Here is a 25,293-nt window from a genome sequence, read left to right on the forward strand (position 1 = left end):
GAAACAAAATTCTTTACCTAAAAATTATTTTGAAATTAAACGAAAACAAAACTAGAAATTTTGCACAAACAGAAGTCTTATTTCAAACAGCACCAGCTGTACCAAATCATCCTCTTGGAACTGCTGCCATCTGCAAACCAAAATTGCGAGTTCGTTCTGTCACAATCAATGTGCGAGGCCTCGCGACGGGCTGCTTTGTATCTTGACCAAACGTGCTGTTTTGATTGTGGAATTCTCGAGCCATATGTTGTTATCGGTTACTGTCCTGTAGTAACCTCTGATTGCGAAATCTTCATTATGTGACGTATTTCCAGAACCTTTTGCGGACGTGCAAGTCGGGAATATTCTTTGCTTGACTTGCCAGGTGTTGGGTGTTGTGACATCTTAATGATGTTTACGTGTAGTGCAACTTGACAGAACAATGAGTTCTTATGGTGTAACATTATGTAACCTTCTCGAAGTTACTAGACCAAACAACCTGCTATAAATAGTGGTGTAATTCGCGTAATTGATTTATTATGATTATTATGAATTGTAGATTGTTGTTGTTGTAGTAGTTGGTAATAGATGCAGAGATTATTGCTGATTGAGAGTTGAAGTAATTGAATACGAGTAAATGAGAGTTGGTGCTGATATAAATTAGAGATACATGAGAAGCTGTGTGTGAACCACGTTAAAGTCGATTAAGAGTTACAAGCGTTGAAATATATTGCTGTTCAGTGTTACTTTGATATTTGTTGGAAGTGTTGAGCCGTTCGTTAAAGTCCTTCAAGAATTTTCATTATCATTTCACTAGTAGAACTATCCGACCATTTAATTGACTGCTTTTCGGTAATATCCCATTAAACTACGTCATTGAACCTTTCCAAGTCTCTTTCCTGGTAAGAGATAGAAAGAAATCGTGACACGTTCACAACATGAAACTTTCGAAAACAATCTAAGAAGCAATTACGGAAATGATGGTAAATAGTCTTTCTACTTCCATCTGACAGAACAGTAACTTACTACTGAAATTTCAGCGTAAAATTTATTTGGAAGGTTTAGATTATATACAAAACAAATCGAATATTTTGAGACAAACTGTTTAGGTGGAGTATAAAGTCAAAGCAAATTATAGTTTATGAACATTTTCGGTACCACGGTTATAAACGATAACGTACCATGCCTGTAGCTTAATTACATGATAGCTGAAAACTGTCAAGTAACTTACTGGCAAATGTTCCAACCATAGCGATAGCGTTCTATATACACAGGCCTTGACAATGTGCGAACTGGAGGTCCGACTGAAGGTCGATTTAATTTCGAAAGTGTGATCATCAAATATCAAATTACTGCAAACTCCTAATTTTGCTTTTAAAATAATGACAAATCTTTCCTTAACACCAGTGTCGCCAGACGTTTTATGGATTTCCAGCACAAGTGCCAAAATCTACTCCATCATTTGCATGATAACAAAGCAAGAAAAAGACTCAAAATCACACAACATATACACAAATAGGCCCACTATATTTATTAACTAATACTGAAACTATCAACTTGTAGTAGCAATTTTTGGCTACTAACAGATCGGCTTTCAGTCAAATTTGAAGCTGCACGTTGTCATGGGTCGCTATGGTTCCAATACTGTATATACAATGGTTATATCATCAAGACATGTTGTCAGTGCAACTCTTTGCAAAGAAAAATGTACATAAATGCAGTGAACAAAATGTATTATTATTATTTTCATTGACTTATCATCTGGCATTGACGATAAGTCAAAATAAAAATGCATTTTGTTGAAGATACAGCAGGTAGTTTATAAACCCGAGCTACTATAAAATGTGACACAAAATAAATGAGCCGTTTTCATTTTTCGTTAAGACGTGTTTTGGTACGACTTTAAGCTGCAATGTTTTAATGTAAAAAACAAACTTAAATTTACCCATACTGAACTGGCAGTCATAAATGATTTTAGGCTGCATCGTTTGTTAAACTTCAATTATCATAAAAGCATTTGAAATACTCTTTAATTAACAATTAAAAGACGGATGTAGATCAACTTGCTTTATTATTTTACTATCAACCAACTGTAGAAATGCATCTTACATTATGGTGTTTGTTAACTTCGTAGCACATCATTCAAAACATTTCATGCACTAGTTCGTTTTAATTAGAAATTAAATATGTTTCATTTTTTCACAACAAATACTATTGGATGACATTACAAGCCCGTTAGTTGAAGAGCTCTTGCATCGTTTACATAATTTGCTTAAGTTACAACAGCACATTTTTTAGACAAAAAATTTAGCTACTATAGTTTCAGTTATTTACAACGTACATTTTTTTCTAAGTAACTTTTAGAGCCAACAATTTTTTAGAGTTTCGTTAACAAAACGGTGAAATTACAGTAGGCTAATTTTTATTGCAAGTACTGCAGCACTAATAGTAGCCTACATTGAGAAGTGTTTTAACAAAGTATTCTTGGGAAATTTGGAGAAGTTATGATGAAAAATTAAGCTGACGTTTAACTACAATCCTATAATTTTGTCTTTCAAACACAATTAGATGTTTGTAAGACATCAGGAGAACATTATTTAAAATTAGATCTCGCTTTCGGAATCAGAAGACGAAGATGAAGAAGAGGATGAAGAGCTAGAACGCGATTTTCGTTGGCCACTCTTCTTCTCCACTGGATGAAATAAAACAATACCAATTAAACGAAACCTAAGTTTGATCAATAATTACCTTGCGGTAAAGAATCATCAACTATTAATATTATGATCAGGCGACTGATGAATAACTTAATATTGTTTTTAAAAATATAGACAATACATAGATAAGACTTCAAACACGTTACTCTCCGCCAGTCTAACATGCAAAGTGAAAGCAATATGCATGAATTGTTACCAACAAAAGCTACAATGTTAGCTAAAGCTAAAGTGTTATTCAAAAATTTCAATCAATTTGTCTTTGAAAAAGAAAAACGGATTCTGATAATAAAAATCTATCGTAAAAACGATTTAGGTAAGATCTATTGGGTAGATGCCAACGAAAGGGTGTGGATAATTTAAACACGGATAATGCATGGAGATAAAGCGCAAGCAGTTGCAAGGATATGCACTGTTGAGAAGGAGCGATCTTCCTGGCATCAGCACTACCTGACTACTCACCATAGAACAGCGAGCATTGTGTTTCGCTAACCATACCGGTGTAGCCTCCACACTAGCCATCAAGACTTTTCCAAAAATATGTGTTTCTCGGAAGTCGAGCTGACGCCATGAAGATCGCTTCTTCTCAATAGTGCACATCCTTGGTGACAGTTAGTTTAGCTGTTTTCTTTCCACAAAGGTAACTAAGGATTCAATCGACTGACAAAAGCAGCGATTGAGAACTATATGGCATGAATTAGTGGTGGGATACTAATGAGCCCAGCCTCATGTGCAAAACACGCATCTAGCGCTGTCAATTCTTGCTACACTTGTCTGCTAGTCTTGATTGCTAGTGTGGAGGCTATACCGGTATGGTTAACGAAACACAATGCTCGCTGTTCTATAGTGAGTAGTCAGGTAGTGCTGACGCCAGGAAGATCGCTCCTTCTCAATAGCCAATAACAGTAAATATTTTGGATAAAGCTCAAGACATTTTATTAAATAAAAATTTATCTAAACATCACAATACAATTATAATTGATCCAACTCTGGATAGGTTATTCCTGGCAGTTTTGCATCCTTGTGGCAGCTTTGAATCATTAACGGATGCCAAGTTACCGAGATTGACAGAGTGAAGTGTTGTTGTCTGTGAACTATTTCCTTCACTAGGTGCTGCTAAATGGAGAGCAGTCCTGCTCAAGCATACACTCTGAGAACTGAACCAGCGGTGCTTGATCTTAAGGTTTCTTCGTGCACAAAGTCAGGCGCTTAACTAACTTAGCTATCTGGCGGACGACTGAGCTATTGTGGGACTTAAAAACACGTCAGCGAAGGCTAACCTTATGCTTCGACTTGCTTGGCTCCAGATAGTTTGACGCTTTTTGTGTCCTGAACTACATGGCTTAACATGTTTAACGCCTCATCATCTATCTGGTCGAGTTTAGAATCAGATTTCTCTGCAAAGTTATGAACAATGACTAGCCGACTGATCAAAACACGTTGGGTTCATTGTGCGCGGATTAAACAATTTGAAACAAACACAACTATATTGTTTTAGTATCTTTTTAATTTTTTGAACAGTATAATTTGCAACTACAGTGTATTTTAAAGTCGAAACGTGTCCATATGCAAAACATTTTGCAAGTCCACCTGCTTTCATGGCAGACCTAAGTTAACATCGCTTTCAATAACCCCCAAATGGTAACAGACGACGCCGTTTTGCTTTACAACAATAAAAAACAAAATACAAAGTAACTTAGAGTTGTGCAACATCCAAGCGATAATATTGGCTTTCTAAAACACAAGTGTAGTCTTTTGAATCATATAACAGTTTTAACTAGACATCATTGTTCCACACTGTAACTTATACAGTCACACAAAACCTTACAACGGACCATCGTTTCTGTCTGACTACAGAAGTACAAAATGTGCATTTAAAAGACTGTACAGAGAAGTATGGGAACACAGAATTATTTGCGTGTAAATGTTTTCTAGCTGACTCGGGAAGATCCCATTACAATTTGGCGATAGCAGCACGAAGCTACACATAATCACACAGCTATTTCTAGGGAAAATCTTGCCAGCTACTGCAAGCAATTGATTGATTGTAGGAATAGTTATCTCGGAATGAGAAAGCTTCTTTAAGAGTTTAATCCTGGCCATTGCCTGTATTTGTAGAAGCTTTGAATTATTGAAGCAGGCCCGGTCAGCGAAATTGATAGAGTGAAGTTTCCCCTTGATTAAAGGTTGTTGTTGCTGTTGCCTGTAAATTATTTCATACACTAGACGTCGCTGAGAATTGTCCTTAAATGCGTTGCACAAACGCACACTCCGAGAGTCAAACCAGCGTCTGCTGATCTTAAAGTATCTTCGTTTATAAAGTCAGACGCACTTACAAAGCTACCTCGGCGGACCGTCACGTCATCTGAGGTTGAACAATTTTATAAGTAATATAAGAGAATCACACTTTAGCTAAACCACAACAAACCTGTGACAACTCGTTCCACTACGTTGACCTGAAGAGATCCACTTGCTCCTGTGTCATGCTGGACAGTGATGCTGAAATAGAAAACAAGAATGGAAAACTTAAAAATGGTCACAAACGGAACAACCGCAGAATACGAACGAAATTGTCAAAAGCCGTTTATAAAGCGTTACGACATTTACTGCAAAAGCGTTACCGATTTTCTTCACTTTCAAGCAATTTTCTGTAAGTCTGGATTTCCAAATCAAGAGAAAGTTTAACGTTGAGCAGTTCATTATAGTCAATGAGCTGACGCTGGACTTTATCTTTCGCACTATTTAGCTCTTCTTCCATCTCCTGTAATATTAAGATTAATTTATAACTGAGTCTACTATTTATTAGGGGTGTTGTATGAGAGTTTTATTATGATACATCTTGGATCTAGCATGTTAAAGATAAGACTTCTGCGTTTAGGGCCACTCAAAAGATAATTTGGGTGCCAAATCAAGACAATTCTTAGAAAATACACCACTAGCCGATACACTTGACGCATATCCAAAGACTACACGCTAGTTTCTTCGAACTCCCGGGCCCTCGGAAAGGTTATGGGTCTATAAAATCATCCCCCCCTGGTCGAAAAGTTTATTGTGGCATACTGTTACGCTACTGTTAGTACTTTGCAATCTAATAATCTATGTTATCACTATCAGAATAGGCCCAAAGCCGCATGAGTATTGTTCTTATTGTTGTTATTCATACGTGGAATCGGCTTACTTACAATATTTCCAACGTGTTGTCAGTTGATATCTTAATCTTTTATACGGCAACAGTTTAAATATTTGTCTTAGAATTAAAACAAGGTAGCGACAAAGTTTTATTTTTGCGTTTGTTGTCCATTAGAAAGCATGGATATTAGCCGCAGCCAGTTTGTTTTTTTACTGTATATCGGTGATATGCTTCTTGGGTTTAGCTGTGTAAGCGTATCGCTAATGGCCCAAATTCTTGAGATTGATGCAAAAATAATAAAAAAAACTGTGTGGGGTTAGGCCACAATGCTGTATTACGTCACCAGTATATGGCAGTACAAAGTAAATATTCGTGCAATGACTTTTGACAACAACGGTCGTCACAACTTAGTATCAACAACAATCACCCTGACAGATAAGTTGAGTGAGGGCCTGACTTTGAAAGAAAAAACGACAAGATCAAGCAACGCTGGTTCGACTTCCAAGGTGTGCGCTTGAGCAAAACATTTCAAAAAGAACTCACAATTTAATTAAGCAGCACCTAGTGAGTATGAGAATTGACGACCTAATAGCACTTCAGTAACAAATGCAGACTTTACTCTGTCAATGTTGATCATCAGATGTGTGTAAATAGTTCAAATACAAGTGTGCAAAATTAAATTTGTTTTTTGGTATTTTTCAGTAAATTCTTTGTTTGATTAACTTGATTTAAAACAGTATGGTTGGTTTTTCTGGCAGTCCAGGAAATTGTCTGTATTTTTCGGAATGCCCACATTTCAAATCTGTTTGTTCTTTAGTCATTTTGTTGTTGATTGCACAGGTTTCAGAAATATATTAAGGATTAAGCTTCCAAAGAAGCTTTTTGAATCCGATGAAAAAGATACCTAAAAAGGCAACAACCTTTTTAATTTTGTAATTCCTTGCTAATATTTAAAATGACGAAAAATTTAACCTCTTATAAAACATTTGACTGTTTACGTTCTTGTCCTATTCCAATAGCAAGTAGGATGATATTATGACAGACATACCGCAACGATGTTTTGATAATTCAACATTTCTTCGTGGTATCGGTTTTCGGTGTCTTCCAATTGGTTTTCCAAGCCGGCGTTCTAAAAAAGAAATTTATCAAAGCACGTGTTTTCCTTGTACAAAGTTACAAACAAGAACTCATTTGGCTGCCTTGTCGAAATTTTTTGTGTGTCGACACAATGTTAAAAAAGTGTATTTTGCAAGCCTGGTTGCCTATATATGCAGCGAAGCAGCAAGCATTGCCAGACTGCTAAAACCTATCCATTTGTCTTGATGAAGATTAAAGTATAGTTTTACGTCGGTTCCAGGTCAATGCTTCATCATGACAGTTTTCAGACAGCAAATCAACCGTTTTTTTACATTGATTCATTGTCTGCAGACGTTGAATCAATGTAAAAAATGGTTGATTTGCGGTCTGGGTTCACTATCAGAAGCAACAAAATATTCAAACAACACTTTGAAATTTGAAAGAAAAGGTTACGCAATACATCATTCAAACATCAACGAAGAATTCCTTTCGATTGCACAACGTAAAAGAAATGAGATTAGATAAAACTGGAATCGCATCTAACCGATGTTCTCATTCCTTCCAACTCAACATTGAGAGTTTGCAATTGACGCTTGGTTTCCATCAATTCCGCTTTGTTGCCTTTGTTGGAGTTGCCCTCGTCTTTGAGTTGATTGGTGAGATCTGTGATCTGCGAAAGATTCGATTAGTGATACACTGATACATCATGATGCTCAATTGCTCTTGATTCAAACATTTATGTCAAAAACTAACTTACCTTAGTCTTGTAGTAGCCTTCGATTTCAAACTTGTTGTTCTGAGTAAGTTGCTCATAAGCCGCCCTGATGTCTCGAAGTGACTCGGACAGGTCAGTGGGTTGCGAACCATCCAAGACAACGTCTCCTCCTCTCATAGCGGAAAGTTGTTCAGTGAGAACTCGAATATCCTACCAAGCATGATAAGTTACTTTTATTTCTTCAACAAACGACAATAATATTCATTTGGCAAGCTATACTTTCTATTTCGGCATAGGCCTATTTGTTTTCAATCAGTTAGGCCTATTTTACTTCAGGTAATCATCACAAAAAGGATAAAACATTTTCTTCACGTTTTAAACGACAGAAAAAATGGCAGTAAACTGAACGTGTTAAATAAAATAGAAAGATTACAACAAAATCTTATCATAATGATACAGTTGCAGGTTGCTTCTGCTCTCGGGGTGTGCACTTGAGCAACTCACTTTCATTCTCCACTCTGCAGCACCTCATGGATAGAATAATTTCCAGACAACAACACTTCAACAACAAGAGTGGAAACTTCACTCAGTCAACCTCGATGATAGAACATGTGTCAGCGGTTGCATGATAATGCCTCTCCCAGTATGTTATGCAAAACTGCCAGAATTATTTAAAAGTGATTTGACATGGGGAGAAGGCAGAAAGAAGCCTAAACCTGTCCTACAGCCTCAATGTTCCTCTTGTCAGACCAGGCTACGCAATCTAGAAAAAAATGTTTAGCCTACATTTAATTGACTAAGTCATTCAATCTTCTCACAAATCGTACTGCGTTATCACTAAGAATGTTTGAATCAATACAAAAAAGATTAATTTGCTAGCTGGAGTACCATCATTATGCCTTACTGCAGTACTATTGCATTACAGATTCATTATCCATGAATTCACCGTCTGTAGACGTTGAATCAATATTAAAAAAAAAACTAATTTGCTAACTTCGATATTTGACATATTTGTTTTTGCAAACTAAACATCATAAAAATGTCTTCATAAATTTAGCGGACATCATAAAGTAAGTTTGCTTAACGATTAGTAAAAGGAAAATTCAAACAAAACTGACATGTATGGTGAAAAAGGAGTTTCAAAAGCTTGTTAGAAATGTTTATTTTGTTTGGTTTTGCGTGTTTATCAATATATGTCAGATAGCGCTCAATAATTTCTATTAACAAAAATCGAAAACTGAAAGAACACCTTCGATCAAGCTTGCATGTCACATTTACAACAACAGTTGAAAGTATTTGTATTTGTTTTGTTTTTTAAGTAAAAGTAAGTTTTCATTTTGTACGTGTTTTAAATGCTTAGTTGTTTTGTAGATATGTTTCCTTCCACTGTATTTGATTTTTTGCCTGTGAGGACTTTCTTTTTACCTCATCGTTAGCTCTTCGGACCAAATCCAGCTCTTCTTGGAGCGATTCCACCTTCCCTTCCAGTTCCACTCTCATCAGCGTGGCAGAATCCACATCCTTACGAAGAGCCTTCGCCTCGTTTTCCGAGTCTTTTCTATCTTCAACTTCTCTTGCCAACCTGATAACCAAGTCATGTGGTAAAGTATTGGTTTATAGAAAAACCAATTTCTTTTTTAAATTATTTCACATACATGTAAATGATTCTCAGGTTTATCGTTTAGCTACTTTTTACTATGACAGTCAATCTATTTTCAATATTGTCTCATGTACGGCGACAATACACTTTGAGAGCCTGTCGTCCAACATCAAATTTTTGCATGATTGGCAAAGCGTTTCAAATTATCAAGTCTAGTCGAAGTAGGTTCAACGTTACTCGATTGCAACATAAAATTAACTAGGCCTCCTCCAAAGTGAAAATTAATACAAGTGTGGTCAACTTTATGATGAACATAGACAAGGTTGAAATGAGCTTGAAAAGCAATTATTTACTGTTAACTTTCTCTGGCGCCAGCAAGAAAATAAAACATGGCTACATTTATTTACTTCTAAGAAACATACGAGTCTAAACCGAGCATTCTCTTCATCAAACTCAATTTTTTTAGAATAGTGTCATTGCTAAACGTGGAATAGGCTTGTTAGCAACACAATGCAATAAACGTTCACTTACAAATTTTATGTTGCTACGATATGTCAGAGTGTGGACAGGATTGAATTTTACTAATCATGTGAAATATCTGTATGCAGTAACGGACCCAGAGGTTTGAAATGATGGTACCACATTTGTTATTCTGCAGACCCACCACTGCCTGTAGCTTACGTTGTAAAATGTCGTTCAATATCTACTGTGCATGAAATTTGGAATCCTAGAAAATACACAAAGGCGAGGATCCTATCACAACGGAACCACGCTTTGATATAAGTTCAAGAAATAGCTCTTGATGCAAGTCAATAGGAAAATGTTTGACGTTCATTTTCTGAAGATTTTACATGAGTTTTTGAATCGTCTAGGATTCGAGCGGGCTGGTCGATTAAAAAGGTTGATAAGTTTGAAAAGTAGCATAAATCACAGTTCACTGTGATTTTCAGCATTTGGCCTACAAGTTTTTGTGATAATGTTGTTAATTGAATGGTTAATGAATTTTGTGTTTATTTTTAGTTTTTAGCGTCGCCAATCAAATGGCAGCTTTGTTGAAACATCAGATGCCTGTTATAACATGCATTATTTGGTGAACTACCATACATTTTGAATAAGCTAGCTTGTTCACACTATCAAGGTAGATGCGTAACACAGACAATGACGTGTTTCATTGTTTAAAATGTGAGAGAACAACCCAATGTCAGAAAAAATCCTATAGTTTGATAACGGATCATGGACATTGATTAATTCAAGCATACTTACTCAATGTTGCTACAGTCTAAGTTAAAAAACAACGTTAAAATATACTTTTTATGGAAATCGTCAATCTCTCGGTAGCAGATTTCCAATTGCAGTTCCACTTCAGTTTTCTCTTTGATAGCGATCTCCAGTTCTCTTTGCAGTCTCTGGAGTTGCTCCTCGTACATATCCCCAGCTCTGCTGGGAATGATCTGGCAACTTTCCAACTGTGGAAAGCCAACATACTTGCATCAACATAACAAAACAACTTGGTGAAAAGATGATAGTGCAGTGGGCAGTCGTTTTGCTTTATATTTTTTTCTCTACATGCAGCGTATGACTGGCGCTCTAGCAATGATACATTTGTTGAAGTATTTATCTCAAGCAAAGTAATAAGTTGTAAATTTCTTACTGATACCGGCATTCAGACGACATCAAATATTTGCATAGCATGTTCTAAGATACAGCAATGTTGTTTACAGTGTGTGGTTGCCATATTAGTTATCGATATTAGCGCTCAAATAAATCATTAACGTTGGGTTAAAATACACAGAAGACAGAATTAAACATATCTACATGACTGTGCTGTTGCTGAAAGGCGTACACCGTGCAACTAAACAGGCGATTTACTTTGTAACAGCCCAGAAAGTAAATGTTGTCATTTTCGTCAATTGAACGTCACTAGATATGAAATAAATGAAAGGCATACAAGCGATTGTTTTGACAAGCCTACGACTACAATGATGTGTACTTCAGTTGTCCCAGTGCTAGCAAAACAAACATTAGTGATACTTCAACGGTGTTCAACTTCTACCAACCGGCAGAAAGCCGATTCAAGCATCATACTTATTCAGGCGTCGTGAGTAGTGACCCTGACAATTGACTATAGAATAATTTGTATATTTTGCTTGTCATTCTTTAGCGTGGCCTAAATCTCATACTTTTGTCTCATTTGAGAACCACGATAGAGTTAAAATATAGCACCTTTTTGGTGTCTTAAATTTTGAGAAAATTATTGTATTGGTAAAAATTCTTCACAAATCATAAAATCAAACAGTTTATTTCATGTAAACTCGATTGACTGACTGACTGCTACAATGAGCCCAAAATAGAATATGAAATATTCAGTTCTGTAAACTCTGTTAACCTGCTGTTGCAAGTATGCTTTTAACATATGTTCAATAGGCAAGTACAGTTGAATACTGACAAACATTTCCGATGTACCACTGTTTCCCGGTTCCTTTCGGTTTCCAGCAAAAAGATGGCGGAGTGGAGCTCTGGTACGCACGCTTCGGCTGCATTACACCACATTAAAACTACATCGACCGTCAAATGTTTGAAACGGTTTCTAGCCACATTCAAAGTAAAGTTTAATAATAGCCTATTCAACAAAGCGCTCAAATGTAGCCTGTTTGATCAACCGACCTGTTTGACCTTGGCTTCCAGAACTTGGTTTCTGGTCACAAGACCTCGAACCTTGTCAATGTACGTCACAAACCGATCGTTGAGAGATCCAAGAGCAGCTTTTTCTTCAGCTCGGCTTGTTATCAGTGTGGGAGTCAGTTCGAGTCCATCAGTCGCTGTCACTCTGGTTATGCTTGCTTCCAAGCTGCCAGTTCGTCTGTTAGGAAAGTTTGTGCAAAAAGTAATTTACTTGTTTTTATACAGATTTTTATACTTAGTGTAAAAAGTTGTCAGGTTATGACCCATGATAACAATAAGTGATAATATTAAAAGTGATAAAAAAGTGATAATATTAGGTCCACACGAAGGCCCCTGGATAAAGCGTCAAATTTGTGCAGTCTAATCTCACCGTTTTGTCTTCCAATGCTGCTTTACAGAAATCACAAGCCGAACATGTTTGGTTCTGGTAAATCACTCGTCACTGCAACGCTTGTTTTCGCGATGACATAAAAGTTGACAAAAAACAGTCTTTTTCACCATTGAAACGCACTTCGTCTTTTTGTTATACTGAGAATTAATGTGAACAAGCAATCACGTAAAAACAAAAAAAGACTTTTTTCAGGAAACTAGTGAAACCGGCATTAAATATTTTCACAGCCGTTAACATATCAACTGTTTCAATTTGACAAGTTACGATAAGCTTTTAGTTTTTGAATTGTAGTTAATGACATGGTTGCCTAGAGCCCTAGACTCTTGATTGGTAAAATTTCATTTTGCAAACGTTGTTTACAGTTTGACTAAAAGTTTCCAAAAACGTCAACTTGACATAGACTGTCAGCAGCAGTCCGCAAAATCTGCAGCGGTTTGAAAATGTAACAAACCAGGCCACATAGGCTATTAAGTGAATCTCATAGTGTCCTACTGTACATTGACAATACAGTATATTGTGATTCTTAAAAGCGAGTAGGCTACTGGTTACCGGCTTTTCTTTGTTCTTTGTCTTTCAAAAGTTTGATAATTTGGCATGAACTATCACAATCAGGGTTTGTTTTTGTAACGTATGCACTCACTATGCAGACACCGAAACTTTATTAGTTGAGTCTACATGTGTTAAAACGTATGAAAATACTGCGATATCAAAATATGCATCGTTTAAATAAAAATGTAGGTTTAGTCAAAGTTTTAAAATTTAAACAAAATGAAGAGGTGTACCAACAAACATCTATAGGAATGGCCCATCATCCCATGATACAAGAGAAGGATCCACAGAGGATACAAACTGATATGCATAAATCATCAAGTAAATAAAAAAATATCAGTAACCTCTCAAGTAGGCTACATGTAACTCCACACAAAGTGAAAATTACATGACTTATTGACTCTTTTTCATTTAAAAAATAAATAAAAAAAAGTCACATCGCCAAACTTTACCAATGAAATTGGCCCTGTTTAGTGATAAAAAGCTCAAGTAAAAAATCTAAAGAAACTCAGTGAATCGTTATAATGGATGCAAAGTGGTTATTATTTCCTATTTTTGCCTAATAAACCGGCATGTTGACATTGGTTCAACATATGGAAACGTTGCAATGAAGCAACGTTCAGTTGTTTGGTTATCAACGATTTGCCGGTGAAATATAATCTCCTGCAGCTTTAATGTCTATTGTGTCACCGGCACAAACTCTCCAGAGCCTCGATGGTGTTCAACAATATGATTCTGGGATTAAAGTGGGTCTCACGGAAGAAAAAGTTTACTCCAGTTTTTGCTTATCAACGAAACGTTTTCCGACGTTAAATTGACGTCTTCCCGTTGTCTGAAGTTAACTTCAATGCAATGCAAAGAATACTTGTTGACACAACCTTTACATAATGGAGTAACGAACTAAAGCAAGGACACTCTATCCGATTAATCTTCTTCCCCACGTAAGCAACTGAGATGTTCATTGTAGGCTAAAATGTTGGATAAACGTCAATGAATAAAAAAGAAACAAAGTAAACCACATCACTTCTAATTATCAACCACTATAATAAAAACGTTGGCAAATTTTCTTGATCTTTTTTCATTTTCTACTAAGGGATGATCTACAATTTTTTACCTGTATCCCATTCCACTTGTATAGCCACCACTCCTACGGGCTCCATAGCGCAATTGATAGCTTGATGGTGCTATCTTCGTTTCTAAAATATTTCGTAAGTTTTATATAACATGCATTTGTTTGCTATCGAATATGCCGCGACGTTTCATTTCTGACGTTAATGCGTTTTATAGAAATGTTAGGATGCAAATATTTTGCTCTAAAGAAGCATGAAATATTTCAACAAAAAGTTTTGTTAAATATTTGCTTTTCGTATTTTTGAAGTTCCTCTCATTAATCATATTTTAGCTCGAAGTGGTGAATGTCTCGGATTCTACAATCCAAATGTAAAACACTGTGTCTAAAACCTTGCTCTACGCCACGTTGTGACAGTATGACCAGTAGAACGTAGGTCGTAGGCTATCATGTTATCTACATGCTTGGTGAACAGCCTCATTTAATTTTTAGCATGTCTAAAAGATGCTGCGCATTGTGATTCTGGGAACAATTAGTGCTGCAGCCAAAGTCACCGTCTTAAAATGATATAGTTTGTGTATCACCCAGAGATGTAAATATGAATTGGACTTACCAGACACGTACGGTCGACTTGCACTGGTCGTATACGATTTTTCCACAACGGTTCTTTGAACAGATTTGCTGGCACTCATGTTGGCTGTAAAATGTAAATAACGCTATTTCTTTATAGAAAATGTTTTGTCCCATGCAAGTTTATTCCTGATGATTAAATATTAGAACTAAGTGAAAGTGACATGGATGGAAAAACAAGGAAACCAATGTTTTTTCTAAACCCAGGCATGTCTAAAGCGTCTTGCCAACACTCAACTACATAAGATGTCGAGCCGACGTCCTTTCCGGGATCGAACGTGTATTTTCGCTGCTCGGCCACACAGACAATTTAACAATTAATTTTTATTAACATTTTTTTAACCACTGATGAGTTCGTGAACAGCTATAGATTTAATGGATGGGATAGGAAGGTGTCAAAAATGTCGAGTTAATTGCAGTCGAATAAAAGGTGGGCACCACTGACGTTCTTACATCAGCGGAGTGACTAAACAGTGTGGCTACTGTATGTTGGCCTATTGAGTAACCAAATCTTGATCATCCAACAGCCTACACAATACACACAAACCTAATTCTCATGTGTTTACTGTGTGGGCAGCCTACACTCCACCCTGTAGGCAAACGTTGAATTTTGAGGAACTACACAATATAAGATTGTCCACAAAGATGAAGGTACCGCAAATGTATTGAATTTAGATTTATTATCACTTAGTTTGATTTTAGTATGTCAATGAATGCCCCCACGTGAAAAACACGCCAGCAGGCTTGGAAAATTTAAAGGCGTTTTACATTGCCATAATTTTGACGTAAAGATTCTCTTTGAGTTACTTTGTTTACTATGTAGTTTATTGATCGGTAATTTTAGACAGAAAGCAATTTCTATCAGCTCTTCTTGACTATCAACTTTATGTGAAATATAGATGGGGGGAGGGATAATTTTAATTTTAGCCCTGGTTTTAGGATACAACAGTATATTGTAAGATTTCTGGTATTTTTTTTGAAATTTTTGCCCCTAACCTTTGTTTTAATTTTCGTCACTTAGCCTAACCTGTACGATGAAGCTAAAATCAGAAAAAGTTTAAAACTGTTAGCGGCTGTCTTCCGACATTTCAACAGTGTTTTAGTACAGTAGCAAACGATATTTGAACTTTAAATACCATAAACGAAAATTGACGTCCATACAAATACAATACAAGGAAATTTTAAGTGAAAAGTAATTTTTAAGGTGGGGGAGGAGAGTATGAACGGAAATTTCACATTTTTTCCAAGGGTCTTAGAATATAGGCTACTGTTGTATCCAAAAACTAGGGCTAAAACTGAATTTGAAAACAAAAGCCGATTAACCCTACCTCTCCTAGTATGAACTGCCATTACTTTGTTACTCTATTTTTATGGAATGACATGTAGCCTATCTTTAATAAATGGCATTCTAGCTGATTTCATATTTGGGTGATACGTAGGCCAGGGTTTCCCAAACTTTTTTGGGCCACGGACCACTAGTTGTGAATCTGTTTATTCGCGGACCCCCAATACAAAGGTAAAAATGAATAAAACCGAATTTTGTTTATTTAAAAAACTGACAACATCAATGGGACGGATGGTGTAGCTTCTTGTTGCATAAGTCATCAATTCTCGGAGTTATTTGTGACCATCTCGTGAATGAATGTGGCCATCTCGTGCCAATGGACAGAGGTGAATTGCCTGCCACGATCCGATGATATTATGCAGGAGCTACGAATGTAGAGACCCAATAATGCAGTATGAATGCGTCTGGGCAGCTCTTCGCGTTGACATCTGACAGGAGAATGGCTTCTGGCCAGCGAGTAAATCTGTCGATGACCGTTAAGATATAACAACACCCATTTGAAATAGGAAGGGGCCCTACCATATAGAGTCCACGGAAAGTCTGGACCTGTATTTTGTCTTCATGTTGGTATAAGAGCTGAAAATGCTGTCTCACACAGGCAGGTCGTGGCAAAAAGCAATAAAATTTTAGTTGCCTTTTGCGATAGCAATGAGTAACGGGTATTCCTCCACAACACTTAACCAGAAAGATGCAATAACTGTTTGGTTGAAACTAAGCATTAAAGTTCGATCAGATGATAATTCGGCTAATTCTTCTTCTTCGCGTCCTGACAGATCAGTCTTTGTAACATATGTCTCTTAAAAAGTACTTCTTGAAATGTGCAGAAAGCAATTCCAAATGTTGTGTAACGTCAGACAAAATCAACTCTGTATTAATTAAGGGTTTGTTGGTAATGTAATCACACAGAACAGGATACTTGACAGGGTACGTACTGTACAACGTATATGTGTAACTTTTTAATTTCTTGTCATATCGCCACGGACCACCTGTGCAGTCGTCGCGGACCACAGTTTGGTCCGCGGACCACAGTTTGGGAAACCCTGACGTAGGCTATCGCACAGACCAAATATAGCAGCATTCAGATTCGAAAGAAATAGCAAGCGATAAATATGAGTTATGGTTATTTACCTTTTTCTTGTTTAGGTGTATTCAAAATTTTAAGTGAAAATTCGCTTCTTCTTTCTGTGGTGGTTCCTGCCTTTGGTGTTGAAGAATACACAGGTTGTCCGACTGACAAATCAAGACTCATACACTCTTAAACAAAGTCCTTAACACACAAGTAGGATAAAGTTAACAACACTGTTATTTTAACGTTGTCGAATATATTTAGCCACCTCATCTCTAGCTAATAAATCACTTTGCATTGTATTTATAGCGGCAGCCTATCGCCAAAAACAATGCCTGAAAGCCTTAAATTTTGGTCAATACCAATGTAGGCTCCTATTCAACGCAGTGTTGTTTGTAAATGAAAATCGATGCGAAAAGACGTTTTAAGTAAGCGGCCTATAACATATTAAATTCTCAAAGAAAAAACCACAGGGAACAAGTGCACGTTGTGAAGGGTCTTAAATCCTTCATTGTTCTCTGTTATATAAACGTAGGCCTACTTCAAGCTTACAAAAAAAAATACGTCCAGTTAAATAGACTCTCCTCTTTTGTATTGACGTTGCCTGATGAAAACTGACTTAAAACTACATCTTTTATCGCTATGCAATCTTAAAGTAACAAAAACTCTTTGATTTTGTTTTTTCTCATCTGAGCGACTTTCGTACAAGAAAGGCTCCACATGTCACAAACACACATTTCGGGCTTATAGATTCCACAATACGAAATTATTTCCTTTTTCTACGAAGACTTATTTGAAGATGTGAAAAGTACCGTAGATGTGCAAGTAAGATAGTAACGTTAAAAAAGCTTCTCTACGCAAACACTTTCCCAACAGCCCAAAATCACAACGTGTATCTTCAAGGTTGGATTTGAAAGTTAAATACTGCAAGCAACTCTGAAAGAAAAAGGTGTGGCGACACAATCCTTTTTCTTTGCCATTTCCAACAATCCAATGCCAGCTATGCTAATTCAGCTTGTCTGCCACTATTTGACCTCAAAACTAAATTACTTTGCGACTCCGTGATAATGGAGTGGAGATGTGTAGACAAGCAGAGAACACTTGTCGAGCAAACAAATCCCGTATTTAAAAAGAGTAGATCAAAAGAGGTGTAGGTCTGATATAAAAAATGACAGAATATGCGTTTTCACTCATAAACTATACCGTAAGCAATACTTTGTACAACATCCATTCAATTTCGATGATTCGTGTTTTTTCTTGTAAGTCTACACAGGGGCCCGGAAGCAGGACAGAGGACCCCTGCCCTCAAGTTTTCTCTAGATGGGGGCATGGGGGGCAATGATGACCTTTTGAGGTCATGTAAGCTACTGCACATTTTGCAACCTAACAATTTATGCTATTCGCTTTTAGCCTAATTATAATCTTTCAATTTTACCTCAAAATAACATTCACGACACAAAATTCTGTATTACAATATGTGACATCATTATAACATAGCATGATGCCCTTTCAAATTATCCCGTGAAGACATTTTATACTTTGCAGCAAATAGTGACACTATGAACATGAAACATTTGTCTTTAGTTTCTTCTTGTTCAAGCTATTTCAATATATTTGCCTGCATTATCGCTATATCTTATCTTAAAAATTTGAAAAAAATTGGACTTCAGGAACAAAAGTGCCCTTTTTTCATAATCCTGTCCCCCAGTTAAAAATCGTCCCGGCGCTCCTGGATGTACATTAATTTGGGCTGCATCATCCTTTGACAAATCAGAATCTTGACAAATCAGAAATTTGACATCAGAAATTTGAATCAGAAATTTGACAAATCGTTTCAAAAAAAAGCAGCTTTTGATTTTTTTTTGCTTTTGAGGCAGTATTTCAGGCAAAGTGCAGGCTGGTAAGTCACACAAACCCCAGTGATACATAATTGTGCTTGAAGCAAATCTTTAACACGGAAGCCGTCGAATAAGTTAAGTAGCCTAGGCCTAACTGAAGTTATGAAACCCGAAAATAAAGATTTGCTGATATGTTTTGATGTTGTTGATTATATGTTGTTTTTTCGCACGTCACCACTAACGCAACTTGGTGTGCAATAGCTAGGAGCATTGAAAGATGGTACGAGGTACTTTTGGGCCCTTGTACCGCCTTGTTGTTTTCACAACAGTGCATTTGCATGTTATTTCTAGTCCATGTGCAATTGTGCATGTTCATGTTACTTTTAAAAAAAAAACATCACCTTCCTGGACAACTTTACTCATATTACCTTTCCTTAAGCATTTCTCAGAAGGCGTCTTGCTTTTTAGCTGTGTTTTGTTTCCAGTTTCTGGTAATGCAAATTGGTACCGGGCCCTCAGATCTACACTGCCAAGTTTCTTGACCCAAAGCATTAATAATTAAGATTGCATTCATATTTGAAAACTTTGCATTTAACCACGGTCACCTTGACAGACGATTTTCAAGTACTTTGTTTGACATTACGATAACCTTGCCTCTGCATCAAAAATCAGTGGGCTTCTATGACAATAGGTACTCCACAATAGAAAGAACAGTTTATGATTTTCGGATCGAATCTTCACGGTAAACATATATAGGCTAGTAGTAATCTGAATTTTTTTTCTTTAATTTAACAGCATCATCGCACGTCGTGTGGTAACAACTGGCCTACATAAAAATGTAAGTCTTATAAGCTACAATAATGATTTCATTCTTTCTTCCTTGCGCAACTTCATGTGTCCTTGTATAGGCTATTCAGAGGCACTCGTCAAGTCATAACTAGACACTTTTTCTTTTCAAATTTTCTGAATCGAGTTTTGTCGTTTAATGGCTTAACTGAGCATATAATCTCCCGTTGGGCCGCTATCTGTTGGTTCAATGGAGCACCTCTAGACAAATAAAACATCTTATTTGAATTTATTAGTTTTTTCAACGTTGAATAGACACAATATTTCGGTGTAAAGATACGTAGCTGCGCAGCGTGACTTGGCGCCTTAAATTTACCTTTTTTGAAAAGCACTGACAAGACAAACACAGCCTATTGCCTACCACGTGTTCAAAACTTTAATCTAAAATATTTGCGTTACATTTTCAGAAAGGTGCGCTGCATCTTTGCATGGAAAAAGTACAACATTTGCAATCTGCAATATATATATATAGTAAACTTCAGGTTTTCGTAGTTAGATCGTGACGCCAGATGAGGGGAGACTTCAAAATATGAAAATTACACCCAGGCTGTAGTTCACATCAAATCTGCAAAAAACGCACATCAAATCTCACATGAAGTCTGCGCTCGGCATGTGGCCTTAGATAGCATAACATTTATCTATTTCAGGGGTTCTTAAACTGGGGTCCGTGGACCCCCAAGGGGTCCGCGGACTAGTTTTAGGGGGTCCAAGAAGGCCCAATGGAAATCTTAGTGTATAATTTCAAAAATGGAATATATTTTTCAAAAGAAAAGAGATTAAGTTCAAATAACGCTGATGAATTTCCTCAGGTCATCGTTACTCATTGCTTTTTATATTGCCATGCATTAGCATTGAAAACTCTCTCGACAAATTTGAAAGAATTTTTGTCTGATGGTGTGAAAATCGTTAATTTTATCAGAGCTTGTGCTTTGCACCATCGAATATTCAAGAGATTATGTCAAGAAATGGGAGCGGAACATGAAGTTCTCCTCTATCATGCAGAAGTCTGCTGGCTGTCAAGGGGACAAGTTTTGAAGCGCTTATTTGAACTTCAAATGAAGTTTCTTTTTTTCTAGAAGACAAAAATATTGAACTTTCAAAGCAGTTTAAAAGTGAAGAGTTTATTTAAGGGTTAGCTTTTGGCGGATGATTTTACTCATATGAATGAGGTAAATCGTTCTATTCAAGGCCCTGCCGTTATTACCATGCACGCTTCTGAAAAACTTAAAGCTTTTTAGGACAAGTTATCTCTGTGGAAAAGGAGATTGGAGACTAACAACTTTTCTAATGTTTCAACTTTGGAAGAATTGATGCTTCAAAATGGAACTGCAGTTTGTAATGCTCTATACCATCTTCTCTGCTCACAGACATGTGCAGTCATTTGGAAGCTTTGCAAAACTCTTTCTGAGGTTACTGCTTAGCCGCAAAGGATATTAAAAATACAGCATGGATACGTTACTCTTTCCTCGTTGAACTGGAATCTATCAGTGATGAGGAGGACCTTGCAAAAGATGAGTTCATTGAACTAAGGGCAATGAAACCATTAAGAATGTCCTTCAATTCGAAAAGTATTGGCGATTTTTGGAGTTCGTTGACGCAAGCATATCCTCTTTTGGTAAAGAAAGCCATGGCTGCTATACATAATCCTTTTTGCGACTACATAGGCTATTTATGTGAGTCATAATTTTCATCTTTGGTAACTATCAAAACAAGGAGTCGAAACCGGTTGGATGCAAAGGATGACATGCGTGTTGCCCTATCAAAGACGAAGTCACAATTTCATGTTCTTGTTGAAAACAAACAGCAGCATCCTTCACATTGATGAAATTAAATCGAAGATATTGAAAAACAATCTGCATTCGCTATTTCAAAACATAAATTTTGTTACCAATTCATTTTAATTTTATTGCGTTATGTCCAATTCATGCTGATCAAAAAAGTTTCTCGGACGAGGCCACAAAGGGGGTCCACGCGAACCAAATTTTTTTAAGGGGTCCGCGTTCAAAAAAGTTTAAGAACCCCTGATCTATTTGTATGAGGCATTTTACATTGGCAACAGTTTACATTTTATCGCGTCTTCAGTCTTTTGTTCGAGTCATGATGAAATGGGCCTTCAATAACAGTATAACAATGTTTTTTATGAGAATAAATGTAATTTTTTACAGTTTGTATTTTTATTCTAGGCCTACATAAATAAATCTGAACATGAGTATTTTAATTTATTTTTTTTAATCAAACGATGTTTTTTGCATAAGGCAATTAAATTATTGAACATGGGTTCCTCGAGGTTTTGGAATGTTTCATTGGGTTCCGTTCCACCAAAAAGGTTGAAAACCACTAATCTAGGGTCTAGGTCAGGGCTACTCAACTGGCGGAGCGCGGTCCGAATCCGGACCTTCTGGGTGTTGAAGGTGGACCTCGGGCTTCTGGAAGAATAACCTCATTGCCACATTTTAGGGCCTCTTTAAACAGATTTCCATTAGAGAAAAGCAATTTTTTGTGATTATCCATGGAGCTGGGGGCTTCGCCCCCACACCCCCCAACGCTTTGCGTCTTCTCTGATGTGCGATCCACACAGCTACACTACAAAGAAACACAATACATTTTTTCCTTTTTTATTTCTTTGTTTGTGTCAGACAAAAATCCAAGTCGTGTTACATACAACCTGAAAAGTGTTTCGGTGCTCGTAGGCTACATATGAAATATTCACCGGACCGCAAAAATATTCAACTTGTCAAAATGGACCTTTGCTAACATTAGTTGAGCAGCCCTGGTCTAGGCCTACATTCAATTCAGAAAAAAATAAAATAAAAGCTAAAATGCACTTTTACAACAACCGAAAATACAACGACATTGAAACAATGCAACTGTAGTGGGTTTCGTTCGTGAGTGGTAAAAGCGAAATTAAACAGTTTGTAGCAGTGAGAAACTATGATGTCACACATAGCGCATTGTGATGCGCAGCCTATATTTTTGACAGGATACATTGGCCATAGATGACTGGGCGTTTTGTTTGTTTGTTTGTTTATCTTTATCCTGCATTGCGGGAAAGCGGACTTGATCGCTATGCATCGGTGTACGCCTTCCGACATACACCTGACCCACGCTGCAGCCGACAGCAATGTCTGTTTCCGTGACTGGGCGTTTGCAATTCGGAGTTTCCAAGCAAAAACCTCAAAAGTTGTGCAACAAAATAAAAACATGAAAATAAAACACAAAGTAAAAAATATTAAAAATGAAATTTTTATCTCTACAATAGTGGTGGGGGGGGGGGGTAATTTTGCATTAGATACCCCCCACTCCGATGGATGGAGGGTAATCACCCCCGCAGCCCCCCTCTAACGGAGCCCATGCAAATCGAAACGAATATCTATAAGTCCAATGTATAACACATAACCTCCAGTAAAAGAAATCGTGGCACGGATAAGCCTACAGCTCTGCAAGGAAAGGTACAGATTATTAGTTCACGCCGTTTTTAACATCTTAACTGTTATGTGCAGCCTACTGTTTTAATAATATATCTTGCAAGTAGCCTAATTTAACAATTTCGTTATGGCTGACCATTCCTTGTTGAAAAAAGTTAAGGCTTGGCTACCTGGAGATTGTGCCTGATTTGTCACATTTTGCAGATTTTTGCGATCATGGCTGTCTGACTGAAACTGTCTAAAAATTAAGAATTTTTTTCACTTTTTGCTGACTCTTAATAATATAAAATCATTTGTTGTCTTAAGGAAGCACTAAAAATGAGAAAAACAAGTTAAACGTTCAGTCAATCTGTTTTCTTGTTTTTTTTCCCGGTAACTTTTGCTGCGTAGGCTTATACCAGGGGTCACCAACCTTTTTTGCATGCAGGCCACTTTGGCACTAAGGAGAGCTGTGGCGGGCCGCACTAATAAAATGTTAGGTAGGTTGACTCTTATGCTAAAAATGAACGCATTTCGTACCCAGTATCCAGCGTTACATGTTGTTCATATTTATGTTAGAATACCGCAGCAACAAAATTAATCAAACAACGCTACTGCCAGGCCAGCTCCTTTTACAACACTTTTGACTTTTTTTTTAACAATGCCTAATAAACGAGGCCACTTGTTTTGCGCACTTATAGCGAGGCGAGCGGTTTCATCAGAATATTCATCGCCAAGCAAGAGTGGTGTTGTCACTTCGCTTCACAAAAGATATCTTGCAATTAACAATTTTAGTAAACAAGGAAATGTTTGACACATCGCAATACAGGCAACAATAGTGACCGACAAACAGTGCCGGACTTAGGGTATTTCGGGCCCTGTGCGGAATATGCTTGCGGGCCCCAATCACAATGATCCAATTCAGTAGCGTTGCTAGGTATTTTGAAAAGAGAGGGGGCTTTGACGGCCAGCGGTGAAAGCGTGACGGCGTGTTCGCCGAGGGTGACACCCAGCGGCGGGGGGGTCTTATTGGGGCCTCCCCCAAAAATTTTTGAAAAATTACTTTGAATTTGGTACATTCTGAGAGCAGGTTCAATGTTAACTATCTGGCACATGGTAAAATGTCGTGGGTGGCCTAATAGCATGTAAGCTTGCAAAGACCCGACGACGACAATCTCAGCACTTGCCTCACCCTAACTGACTTCAAGGATACCGGTACTTGCTTGTGAATCGCATTTTTTCCATTGGAAATGATAAAAAATACTGCATTTTCTGAGTAAATTGCGGGCCCCCTAATTTGCGGGCCCTGTGCGATCGCACGGTTTGCACACCCCAAAGACCGGCACTGCCTACAAACATATCAGCAAAAAATAGGCTCCAATAACAGGGAAAAAGAAACCAGGCACCATGAAACAAATGCTTGTAGAAATCACCCAAAAATCGTAATTCTATCGTAATTCATGAACAGTCTTCCCTTTAAAAAAGCAATGAATTGGTTTTTTATCCTTTTTGTGAGAGTCTATAAAACCGCCTTTCTTTTGTTATAGACAACTGTCACTTGCGATGCTTATCAGCGTGGCAAGAATTTGTTGATTAACAACATTTTGCAGAACTTGCTTCGGCAGTAGATATACTAAAATTGGAACGATTCAGAAAAGATTAGCATGGCCCCTGCGCAAGGATGACACGCGACATCTTGAAGCGTTTCATATTTCTTTAAAAAAAAAGAAAAAAAACATTTTGCAGTACTAAGCTAAATATTTTCATAATACAATCAGAAAAAGTCTTTAAATTTATGTATATAATATTTTGCCAATTTATTATAAATTGAGTTGGCACACCGACCTATTTTGCAAAAAAAACTTGCGTAAACCCAGCAAACATCATAGCATTAGGCCAATACTGGCCCAATATCAGCTTGTATAGGCAACTTGTATTGGCACTGTACTGGCGTCAATACCGGCCCCGTATATTCTTGCACCCGGGCAACAACTTGGGCCGATACAGTCTTTGTACGGGGAAGCCGTATGCTGCCTGTACACAGCCAGCATTGGCCCAATATATTTAACTTGTATTGGCACTGTACTGGCGTCAATACCGGCCCCGTATATTCTTGCACCCTGGCAACAACTTGGGCCGATACAGTCTTTGTACGGGGAAGCCGTATGCTGCCTGTACACAGCCAGCATTGGCCCAATATATTTAACTTGTATTGGCACTGTACTGGCGTCAATACCGGCCCCGTATATTCTTGCACCCTG

General features: G+C 37.3%; 1 protein-coding gene and 1 non-coding gene across 3 annotated transcripts; one reads left to right on the top strand and one right to left on the bottom strand.

Moving 5' to 3' along the window:
• Positions 1-1,013: 1,013 nt before the first annotated feature.
• On the bottom strand, positions 1,014-17,143 carry LOC145768651 (glial fibrillary acidic protein-like). 2 transcript variants are annotated; one of them, XM_082580203.1, is made up of 13 exons: positions 17,007-17,143; positions 14,517-14,600; positions 13,949-14,030; positions 11,877-12,072; positions 10,521-10,678; positions 9,038-9,194; positions 7,655-7,822; positions 7,442-7,567; positions 6,869-6,949; positions 5,312-5,451; positions 5,119-5,189; positions 3,971-4,087; positions 1,014-2,671 (listed from the first exon to the last, which is right to left on the bottom strand). In XM_082580203.1, the coding sequence occupies exons 1-12, from the start codon at positions 17,125-17,127 to the stop codon at positions 3,972-3,974; spliced, it is 1,500 nt and encodes a 499-aa protein (XP_082436329.1). In that variant the 5' UTR covers positions 17,128-17,143; the 3' UTR covers positions 1,014-2,671; position 3,971. The 2 variants fall into 2 exon arrangements, with proteins under 2 accessions (XP_082436329.1, XP_082436331.1); XM_082580205.1 differs by lacking the exon at positions 3,971-4,087.
• Positions 17,144-24,645: 7,502 nt separating this feature from the next.
• Positions 24,646-24,748, top strand: LOC145769769 (U6 spliceosomal RNA). The gene has a single exon (XR_014289084.1). It is a non-coding gene; the product is annotated as a U6 spliceosomal RNA (small nuclear RNA).
• Positions 24,749-25,293: the final 545 nt, after the last annotated feature.

The sequence above is a fragment of the Aplidium turbinatum genome, chromosome 4, assembly GCF_918807975.1.
Source record: "Aplidium turbinatum chromosome 4, kaAplTurb1.1, whole genome shotgun sequence".
Lineage (NCBI taxonomy): Eukaryota > Metazoa > Chordata > Ascidiacea > Aplousobranchia > Polyclinidae > Aplidium > Aplidium turbinatum.